At 39.5% G+C, this 12,081-nt stretch overlaps 1 protein-coding gene across 1 annotated transcript in view; it reads left to right on the top strand.

Annotated features, from left to right (window-relative positions):
• The window catches only part of LOC105926742 (calsyntenin-2), a 400,538-nt gene that overhangs the window by 251,952 nt on the left and 136,505 nt on the right, over positions 1 to 12,081 (top strand). The window contains exon 5 of the mRNA XM_036150228.1: positions 4,215 to 4,364. Within this exon, the coding sequence (XP_036006121.1) occupies positions 4,215 to 4,364 (150 nt within the window). The remainder of the gene's footprint in view (positions 1 to 4,214; positions 4,365 to 12,081) is intronic.

Genomic DNA, 12,081 nt, shown 5'->3' with positions numbered 1-12,081 from the left:
GGGGGCATTTACACATCACACCTGCTCTTTGTATGAAACACTTGCCTTTTTATACAAAGATCATAAAACATAGAATACTAGTCTTGGCCTCAGTTGTACTGTTTTACAAATTAGACCAGTTCACTAGTTTTGGTTTATTTCAAAACATAAGCATTTTGACCCCCCCCCCCCCCCCCACCAAAACAAAATAAGTAAAATAATTCTTGCAGGAGAATGCCACGTAGCTCCCACAATAAAGATGAAAAGACAAACAAACACACAATGTTTAATTATTACAGCATCCTGGCCAAATCTCTGTTCTGTATAGGAATTGTCGCTTTTAGTCAAGGCGTTTTCATGCTAGCATTTATACTTCAACAGCTAATTAATCATTTTGCTCAGTAATTGTCATTACAAACTAATCTATTTAGAAGGCTAAATATAAGACTGTATGATGTAGAGCAGCATACACAAGATCATGAATATATAGGAAAATGTTACTTAGCTGTCTACTGGATCTTATTGGCAAAATGATTGGCTTGTTGTTAACATTTACTACCCAAAATAATGTTCTGATTTGAAATCAAAGGTAGGTCATAAATTAAGCCAAATGGTGGTCTGTTGAGGTAAATTATTAGTATAATGTTTCAACTCAGTAATATATGCTGTTTTATCAGTTTTTTGGAAGAGACTTTTTGGAAGTCACTCTTGATTATCATGCACTCCACAAAATTTATTTATTTAATTTATACATTTTGAGCATAATGCCGAGAAAAGAGAAGCTACAAAAAAATATATAATCTGTGATTTTTGTTTTTATTTCATGAATAAAATTTATGGCGGGTGCCCATTTTTTGGCTTAAGCATCTGCACCAACCAGCATGTAAATATTTTGGTTTCGGATTAAGAAACATTACCATTAGAAACTATTTAGATCAACAATATTTTATGTAAATATGAGTTTGTATTCAGCAGGTTGGATTTACTTTAAGTATGGTTATATGAAGTACTTCTTAGAGCAGATAGAAAAAGGCATAATCAAGTTTGGTTGATGTAGACATGAAAACTGCTTTCAAAAGGTTTACATTTATAAGCTTTCTGCCTTAAGCGCTAAAAACTATTTATATTAGGAATGTGTCTGAGACAGCATTCGAAATTAAAGTTTCATTAATATTCAACAGTAATACAAAAAGGGTATCAAGCGTACTGTTTTAGCATTTTATCTTAGAAATTAGTATGGTTTGTACAATTAGTTTTACAAAACAGCATTCTCTCTGTGTGTTGCCTAGAGAATATAAAGCCTTAGCTTAACTCTGAGCTTACCAAAGAAAATGCTAATATTTTCAGAGCTACTCTTTTACAAAACAAACAGCATGAGCAGGCGGTAAGGATTGTATGACTCCTATAAATCGCATCTACAATCTGGAGGTCACTCAGTCATTTTGCTTTTATTATTGGTCATATTCGCACACATTACATTTTTTTTTAACAAAAAATATAATACTAAAAAGTAACAGATGATAGTGCTGTATTACTATTTGTCTCAATTACTGATTAATAAATAAATAATTAAAACAAAAAAACTGATATACTATAATTTGAAAACGTTTCTTCACCTGTACAAAATCAAAGTAGGGTGTTATGAGAAGGAGATGTATATGTGTGGAATGGTGTATGAATTGTCAAAGGGGTAAACAGACCTGGAGAGTTATTAAAGTGGCCATATCATGCAAAATTAATTTTTTATCTTATTACATTTTGTTGTGTACTTGGAGTCTCTGCGAATGCAGAAAAAAATAATTTTCTTCTCTCCAGGTGCTTTGGAGATATCTTTATATTATGTGTGGGTCATATTCTTCAAGCTATTTGGTTTTCTCTCTTCACGTTTTTCAAATAATTATGTCACACTATTCAATGCAGAACTGCTTAAGAAGGTCATGGACTTCTGGCTTATCAACTTTGCAAATCCGCCATTTTTACTTCTCTGAGTATGTTGTAGTCTAAGCTGAAGGACGCCGAAGCTATAAGTGTTTGATCGTTCATTACACTCCAAGCAAACTACAAAATGACCGAACAGGGTGGAGAAGAACACTCTACGACCTGGAGGTATGAAGTGGCTCATTTAGATTTAAAGAGACAGCACCAAAACAAGGGTTGTCAGATGTACCAGTGGTAAAAAGGGGGGATATGAGGGTAAATTAACAAGGAATTCAGACCAAAGCATTGCGGTTCCTCTTTATGTATACCACAACTCAATGAGTTCAACATGAAAAGGAAGAACTGAAAAGGATGACACGCCCCGTTTAAGCTCTTAACATATTTCAGTGCAGTTCCAACAGTCCATACTTTAAGCATCATATTTAGGCCCGAGCAGCGAAGCCCTGCCAAGGCCTATTGTATCTGTCTTTGAGCCACTTTAGCGGCCTTTTTGGGGACCTAAACATATACGAAAACTCACGAAACTTGGCAGAAAGTTGTACCCCAATGAAAATTTTTGGGTATTAATGGAGTTTAAAATGGGTGTGGCGAAACTGCTCTACAGCGCCACCTAAAGTGAGTTGTGGCTACTGATAAGTCCTAAAAATTTGAAAAAATTCTTGTAGGTAGAGCTTTCCAAATCATGAAAAAAAGTCTCTTGGGGGTATGCCCTAAAACCAACTGGGAGTCGGCCATTTTGGGTCAGAGGTCATTTTGGGCCCTTTTCTGACTTTTACTCACCTCGAACTTTAATGAACTCCTCCTAAGGCTTTCGAGCTAGTGACTTCAAATTTGTTTGCCATTGAGGCATGTGAGAGTAAAAGTTATGGAATTCATGAGTTTTTGAAAATGTTTAGGTGCCGTGGCCAAGGCACGAACTTGTAACCTGACAACAGCCAGCTGTATGTATCGCTCCGCCTAGCTCCACTCACATACATCTGGGACACCGCCATAGGCATTGCCTTTACTGAAGGCTGGGCCTTATCAAAACTCCTTGCATATGATTGGATAAGCCACTTGTCTGTCATCTTTATCAACGTGCTATTTCAACCAGTCACACCGAAGCTAACCCGTGACGCTGATGAGACCGACGCCGGAAAAAAAAACCTTTTTTTTTTTTTTTTTTTTTTTTTTTTTTTTTTTTTTTTTTTTTTTTTTTTTTTTTTTTTTTTATGTGTTTGCGGCTCTAGTGCAGGGTTTCCCGCAGCGCTATCTTGGCGAGGCGGCCGCGGAAAACGTGTCGTCCACCCCCCCCCCGCTCCGCGAGTCGGTCCGCCTCGCATAAGCAAATCCATGCGGGAAACACTGTAGTGGCACACCTTTTATTGACAGTGAGCTGACAGGAAGAGGGGGAAGACAGGCGGCAAAGCGCCGCGGGTCGGAGTCGATCCCGGGCTGACCGCGTTGAGGACTAATAGGCCTCCCAATATGGTTAGCGCTAACCGCTAACCGCTAACCGGGGCGCGTACGCGGACGCGCCCCGGAAAACAAAACTTGCCAAATCCGGTCGGGAGAAGGGCGAAAACATGGTTTCCACCAACAAAAGCCTTCAGAGCCGTTCTCTGATGTTCTTTTAATGAAACAATATCAGATAGATTGGACAACACGGAGGAAATAGCAGCATCAATGCTAACGCTTGCTTCCTCGATGCGAGCCGCCATTGTTGTTGGAATCTCACGGTGGCTTCTCCACTACGTCACATCCATGAAACACCCGCCCTGCGTCCTGATTGGCCAGACCAAAAATTTGGTTGGGGAAATCATTTTCAATGAGCCGTGTCCCAGATGTATGTGAGTGGAGCTAGGCGGAGCGATACATACAGCTGGCTGTTGTCAGGTTAACGAACTTGACCTTCATAAAAAAAAATTCAAACCCATATAACCTTTCAACTGAAAGACCAAATAATCTGAAACCTGTCATGATGGATGCCTGTCAGGTCCGCTACGAAATTCTGTGGTCAAATAATGACGTAATCAAAGCCACACCCCCTGAGGTCAGAAAGTGTTGTTTTTATCTTGGAAAGGTCCCATGCAGACACCATTGACCTAGTCCACATGAAAGTGGGTCAGAAGACAGATACATGTTGGTCTCACTTGCTTTCAAGCACAAAGACGTTTGGATCCAAAGTCTGGCCATGGTGGCATGGCGAAGTCAGGCATCTCAAATTACCCTATGACTGATTAATGTAACAACAACTTTTCAATGGGTACATTTGACAAGCTGGGTTTACCTTCCCCTTGACGTTCTCCTACCACCAGGTAACATCCGAAACACAGAGAAGCTGAGTTTTGACCGACAGCAGCACTACGAAATCCAGGTGACGGCCTGGGACTGTGGCCAGAAGAAAGCGTTGCACAGCGTCCCAGTGCACATCGACGTCAAGCCCGTCTGCAAACCTGGCTGGCAAGGTTGGTCTTTGTGTTTCAGCATCCAGGAATGCAGCAAAGTTTGTTTGTGCATGATTACTTGAGTTTACACAGTTGCTCTCTTATTTGCAGTCTGTCTTTCCCCCCACAGTCAATCAAAAGTGTGGCTAGCAGCAAGCTTCATTTTTACACACATTTTACTTAAATCTTGAGGATTACTTACACGTCTTTAAATTCCCGCTCATCTTTCTCTGTTCTCACTTTTAGTTTTCCTTTTTTCCCTTATGCAAATTTCTCTCTTTCGCCATCCCTTTCTTCTGCCCTCCCTGGGGGGTTGGCCTGTCAAGATGGGATGGTGTAACAACCGTCTCTTTAGTTAGAGCACCACAACTCAACAATGTGGCTCCCAACACGTTAGAAGGCCCCCATAGGAGCAGTCTGGTGTCGCAAAACAAACGTTGCTCTGGATGAAAGCTTACGAAGACAATTGTCAGAGGGCAGAGCAGAAGTAATTAGAGACAAACACCATTCAGATAGAACCATGGGCAGTGAGCATTGATAACCCAGTCACATGTTCCATGTTTGGCATCCAGCCCTCTGTTGTCCCATAGGAGTCCATGCTAAATGGTACTAAATTAGGATCCTGGCAGCAGTTGTCATTTGGTAATGCTCTTAAACCTGTCTGGCTCCATAATCAATCCTTCAATCTGCTTTTTTTTTTTTAAGGCATTTGGTTTTGGATACATTTAAGAGAGTATTTAAGAAAATGTAAGTGTATCTAACTATCTTATTTTACACTGAGAAAATAAATGATTTATTTTTTTAATTTTTGTGGCACTAGTTACCTTTATCTAAAAGTGAGCTGAATAGAAACTGGGTTGAGAGAGCATCAAAGGTCCACAAACCTTGATTCGTACACAAGAGGGGGCTGCGTCGAGCACTGAGGCCTCTGTGTGTGGGTTGCGTGTTCTACCCCTGCGCCATCACCACGCCGCAGAAAATGAATAGCGTAAGAAAACAAATTTTAATCAGTTTTTAGAATGGTTTCACAAGTGACAAAATGTGTTTGAAGTAATAGGTGGTTTTGGTGCATTGCCATATTGCTGTTTTTCTGTTTTTCTCAATCTAAAGATGTCCTAAAGGCAAAAAACAAACAACAACAAAAAAACATTGAAGATGCTCTTATTGTGTTTAATCAATGATTTTATTTTTATTTCTCAACTTTATTTGAATCAGAAATTTAGTCCAGTCCTGACTTATAAAAAAACTCTGAAATTATTCTTTAGTTTAACACAAATGGAAAGCTTTAAAGGTGCATATATATGTTATTTGACTTTTTATTTTAAATGTATACATCAGTAGCTCACTCTGGTTGCATACAAAGTTTTTATGAAAGATTATCACATCCTGCTGGCGTATTAGTTATTTGAGTTTTTCATGCTTTGTTTTTGTATTATATTTTATTACAAGTTTATTTCAAATACAAAATCAAGTCTTAATTTTTCTTTTATGAATGCACTCCATCATTGTAGATGATGTGAATGCATTGAGACAGATGTGCAAAAAGAAGGGCTAATGTGGGTGTACAGAACAATCCTAGTCCTCTCAGCTCTCAGGCTAAATCCTGCCTTTGAAGCATATTGTTTTTTTTATTTTTGATTTATATGCATATCTGTGTGTGTTTGAATATTTCAACTTAAGACTATGAGCTCTAACTTATGCTGACAAGATACACACATACTCAAACGTTCAACTCCTCTTTCGCTTGAGGAAAGGCCAGACATCCCTACGAGGGTGGTTTGGCAGCAGGGATGAGGGGAAGGATGGAGGGAGACAAGTAAATGCCATGGCTGCAGATCAGGGGACATTTAATAGGCCCAGCTGTTGGTGTGTTAAAGACAGGCAACAGTAGGAATGTCAGTAGCACACAAATATGTACACTTACACAAAATATGCAGTTTATGGCAATAAAGGTTGTACCATAATCAGCTGCTCAAATTGACTGTAGTCTGGATAACAGGGATCGTTGTAGGTTTCCTAATAAATCACAGTTTGTTCTAGAATCTCCTTTTGCAGGATGGCGGAAGGAACACACACACACACACACACACACACACACACATCCTTGCTTTAAATACAGTGCTTTGACCTCTTGTGACTTCCATTCATTTTCAACCTTTTCTATAGCTTCATCCTGACCCTAACCCTAACCATTACCGGTACAAACGTAACCCTAACAAACAAACGTAACCTAAACAAACGTAAACAAACGTAAACCTAATTGACACCTTAGTCCTAAACCTAACCCCTAGCCCAGAGAAAAAGTGAGGACCAAATAAGGTCCTCACTTTATATCATTCAACTCACTTTACTAGTAAAATGGGCAAAACAAATCACTCAGCTATACGTACATGAACACACACACCCTCACACACATGCACGTGTGCGTGCACACACTCATTCCAAAGATGTTCACACAACTATTATGCCAGAACTCCACAAATATACGTACACATTAAAAAGCCTGTGCACACACACCAAGGGTGATCAAGGTTATGGAACCTAAAAGCCTAACTGCAGTCACTTTTAACACACAACGTGTTCAGGGTTCCATTTTTATTAAGTAATGATTCTAACGTAGCACTGCTGCCATCAACGCCTCACTCGTGCATATTAAAGCCAGCATCTCTGCATCTTATTTCACTTATGCTTAACAGTAGAAAAGGTCCACTTGTAACTCTAAAACAGTGAGAAGAGCTTGAAGTGTGCTATATCTTTTTTTTATAATTTTCTGTGGTAGTAGTGTTCTTTAATGAAAGTAGGCTGACAGGAAGGGAAGCTGAGAGAAAGTGGGAAGACATGCAGCAAAGTTCCACAGGCCAGGTGTTAAGCCTGGGACAGCCGTGTTGAGGACCAAGGCCTCAGCATATGGGTCACGTGCACTACCCCTGCGCCACCAGCATGCCCAAATTCAAAGTTTTAAACCAATCCTTTGCTTCTCTCTGTGGTGCCTATAATGTGACACCACGATTCAACCTGTGCCTCTCTCAGGCTCCGACAAGATACAGGATTAAGTGATCAGGCAAAAATTTACAGAATGTTTAAAGCTGCACTCCCATACTATTTATAGTAGTCCAGGGATGTTGGTCTAAATAAAATAACACATTTAAAATTGCACTGAACTAAGCAATTAAGTGTATTTTGTGAAACATCAAGTCATGCCTTGTGATTTTAACCTGTGTGGCAAAGGGTTTGAACATAACAGTTGTAATACACAGTGGTTCATTATGTCCGGACGGGGTATGTTACATTAGCCTTGACATCATTGTTTATTTTACTTTTTATCTTTTTTTGACCACTGGAACATTCAGAAATTAAGTCCTCCATACACAGCATGTAAGATCCCCCAAGTAGCCAAATGTATCAGAAAGTCAGTTAGATTGGTAGCTTGAGCTACTTTAATAGTGCAAACGATGTGTCTACTTTTCACAGCATCATCAAAACTTATTATTGGGTCAGCCCCTTCATAGATTATGTAGCAGTGGTACAAATTTATGGTTTCAAATAAAGTAACCTTGAACACATGGGAGATGGATCAACGGCTCATACGTGTGACGCGCATGGCACACACTTTTAAGAAGTGTTGACTGATTTGTGACTTTTACAGTTTCAGATGCATTGGAATGCGATTTGTGAGCATAATTTACACAAGAGAGTGTCTACGTTAATGAAACTTAAGCGAAATACACAATAGTGTGTTGATGGTATAAGATGGATGTTTCATGAGCCATCCGCTTCACAATAGTTAAAAGCGAAATGATATGTGGGTGCCTACAGCAACAAATATGCAAACCATATCATTCCATTGCATCTTCAAGTTAAAATATAATAACAGAGACTGACATTTTAAAACAAGCCAAATTTAGTTTTTGGATTTTTTTTTTTTGGAATTCATTTAGTCACAAATGTATTCAATTACTTGTAGAAATTCACTTCATTAGCACAAAAAATGTGCCTGAAAACTTAATTTGGCCCATAAAGTCAGCACATTATCACATGCATGCCGCTAATTAGTCCAACGTGGGCCAAAAACAGAATAACACGGCAAACAACCTGTCGAACTTCACAGAACGTTCAGCGGCTTAAAAAAAGAAGTTAGTGTTGTTGTTTTTCTTTTTCTGGCTCACCACCAGCCTTTGGATCGATCTACTGCCTCTTTAGTGCTGCGCTGCTGCGGCTCAGACCCCACTTATCATTTCTTAACTTGACTTACTTGACTATAACTTGAAAGTCTTTATATCCTGTCTTATTAGAGAGCAATTGGATGCTCTGTCCGTGATGTTTGTTTTGATATGATTGGGCAGACAGGACCAGGGAGGACAGATTGCGGCAGCCCCAAAGTTCTGCTAATGTGTCATGAACTGTTGGGCGTTAGTTTCCATTATTTGCTTTCTGTGCTGACTTGCAATCTGATATGAAATTAGTTTTCCCCCAAAACCCTGTTTGTGTTTACTCTGTGTTCCTCCAGTTAGTGTTCCCCTGGCTCCTTTATTCAGTTTCTTTCACGGCTGCTAGTTATTCAGTCAGTCAGACTCACCTTTTGACTGCTCAGGAAATCACTCCACCTAGTATCTGCGCTCCCCGTTTTCATCCGCACCAAATTGGATTCTGCTGCTGTTACCAGTCTTCTTTCCTGGTGTGCTTTATTCCTCTTTTTTTCCCATACTATCACTTTGTGGTGTTTGATTACCTGCTGTCTTTATTTCTCAGTATTGGGTTGAACTTTATTTTATCCTACACATTTCCTTTGATTCTGCCTGCTTCCTACATTAGCGTCTGTTAGAGGATGCATTAGGCAAGGAGCTAGAAGTAGAGAAAAGGCACAGAGAAACCAGGTGGTAATTCATGACCATAGAAAAGGTATATAAACAGGGGGAAACCCTGTTCAGTAGGTCCCATTAAGTCTGAGAAGCAGCTCACAACGATCTTAACAGGCAGTCTTTTATAACCTACTGCGCCCTACAATTACCAGACCTACCATAAAACATGTTCTTGCTAAGTCCAACAAAAATCTACAGAATAACTAAAATATACAAATCCTTTATTTAACAAATATAATCTAAGACTGGGAAATACAAAAAAAAAAAAAAAAAAAAAAAAAAAAAAAAAAAAAAACATATTTCATTTACAGGATTTACACCTAGAGTAAGAGCACAGTTTGCCTTCCACCTTCACAATCAATAAATTGAGTCTTCTGGAACCTTTAAAAGGTTCTCAGGGCCCTGGGGGAATCTATTAACCCAAACACCCTGCAAAGGAAGAGACAGAGGCAAGTCATCCGCACAACAAATGCCAGCATACACTTTAAAGCATCAATCTTCAAACTCATTTCAAAGATTAGCAGAAGCATTAATTGTTGCCATTCATTTAATTGTTTGTTTTGTTCACCGGACAGGCCTGCATCACTACCAGCCGAGAAGCAGCTGTCAAAGCCCTTACATTTTCTAAAAATTAATGGTCCGCCATTTAATCCGGTGCACCTTATATATGATTACCGTTGTGCTTACTGACCAATTTTATGTGGTACAATGCACTTAAAAATCTGTTAAAATGTGTAAGTACGATTTTGGTAAGCAACGAAGCCACTCCGCTCAATGGATATTCCGAGCATTACGGTACACTGTGTCACTACCTGATTGGACCCCTGAGCTGTCTACAAGACTGCCTGACCGTAATGTTAAAACTAGACGTGAATTCATGAAAGGCAGCCCACGCCCGGAGTACGCGCTAGCAACAATAAATCTAGTAAGTTAATTCAAAATAAAAGTTTGGTTTATTTTGGCCTTATGTTAGAAACAGGGCAGTGTAGTCCAACTAGTCTCTCCTCCAGACAGAGACAGATAGCTCTCCCTTTCAGGAGAGAGCGGTGTTAAGGAAGAAACACACCAGACACGTTGTTTTGCGTAAGTGCAGCAAAGCAACATTTGCACGTCCTATGCTTATGTTAGCTTTTCATTTTAATCAGTCAATAAATTTACACCAGAAGCATAATGCGGGCGTACAATGCAAGTATTTACGCTATGCGACGCCTAAGTTAGATTGAAGTTCTAATTTCAGACGTGTATACTCTCCTATTTGGCAAGGAATAAATGGGAAAACAACATCCTGTGTCAGAGTTTACTTCCGGATGTATCCCAAAATAAGAGTCATCAAAAATAAAGCGGCATATAAGATGTAGTTGTGACAAGCTAATACGCTAACTAACTAAAATATGCGATTTCTGATGAGATATGGTGAAGACACAGACTTTTAGGTGATCAAAACATAGGATATATTACCGGTAACTCGATACCTTGCCCACATATTACTGGTCTTTCTTTAATTATTTACCCATAATTAAAGTTCTTCTCTCCACAGAGAGACGTACTTTGCAGTGTCTGGTGTAAATTTAGGCTTTTTTAAAAACAGGCCGCGTCATTTCCATTATGCGGCCAGTGTATTTCCTCCTTATGGTGAACAGATTTGGTTTATTTAAGGAAAACTGGGGACGTCTCTGATTTTGTTAAGCATAGATCTCTGCCGGGGGGTTGGTTTGTTTTGCTTGAACTGCAATGCAGCGGGGAAGGTGCGTTCGGCAAAGCTCTACTACGTCAGGACAGCGGCAAGACCGGGTAAATACCTGTTGTTGCGCTAAACTTTTTTCTCCATCATGATGCAATCAAATCATGGACATTTCCGCGGACTGCTTTTGCCAGAGACAGGTAATAAAAAACGGGGACTGTCCTCGGAAATCCGGGACATCTGGTCATAGACTTTATTCATTGTGCAAAAAAAATTTTTTAATAAAAAGCAGTGTCTCTGTGATTGGAAAAACATAGACTTAACATATTAAATGTATCAGGCCCCTCAAAGGGCCAGACACTAAGAAATCATTCAGATTACATGGCTCTATATTCTCCACTCCCTTGAGAAACTATGAATGTGCCTGCCTTCCCCATTGGCTAATTTGCTTTGCATTTATTTTGGAACTCACTATTTAGATAGAGTGGATTCTTGTCATCATGACCTGATCAAGGTGGTAGCACCACCTTATACAGTCCTTCTACAATTTGGGAAGTTGTAACTGAAGGATATTGTCTCCTACTGTGAATTATGCTGTGTTAATGCCAAAACCAATCGGATTGGCTGGTTGTAAAGCAATTTCTCCTTTTGCGCCTTTTACGTCAAAGCCCCTGCTGCTCCTCTGTAATTATCACCCTGAAACACAGACCAGACTTTCCCTCCAATGCTGTTTATTGCAGGACCACTTGACACCTTTTTTTTTCTTGTTGTTGTTGTTTTCCTTCCATAGTCAACAAGCCTTCTAAGGACTTGCTTTTTCTCTTTATCCCTGTTCTATTTGTCTTTTGTTATCATCAAACCAATAGTTTTGTTTATTTTAATTTGTTTGGGATCTTATGTCTTCCTTCAGCAACAGCAAACCACACGCACACAAACTTTAGTTTCGTCTCTGCTTGCTCGAAACAATTGAAAGAATTTCAGACCATGATTTCCAATCTCATATCTTGGTTGTTCATCTTCCTTGTCTCCGCCGACCATAAAGGGGCACAGATGTCAGCACGCACACAAACATACCCAGAGGAAAAACTCATAATGGCATGAGTCGCCACTGAGTCTCTTCATTTCATCCAATGTGATAGTTATCAGTTATTTGGTGTAATACTTTGAAAGAGGGCTTTATGTTCTCCATCTTAAGTTT

The sequence above is a fragment of the Fundulus heteroclitus genome, chromosome 18 (assembly GCF_011125445.2).
Source record: "Fundulus heteroclitus isolate FHET01 chromosome 18, MU-UCD_Fhet_4.1, whole genome shotgun sequence".
Taxonomy (NCBI): domain Eukaryota; kingdom Metazoa; phylum Chordata; class Actinopteri; order Cyprinodontiformes; family Fundulidae; genus Fundulus; species Fundulus heteroclitus.
This window is presented reverse-complemented; position numbering and strand designations above follow the sequence as displayed.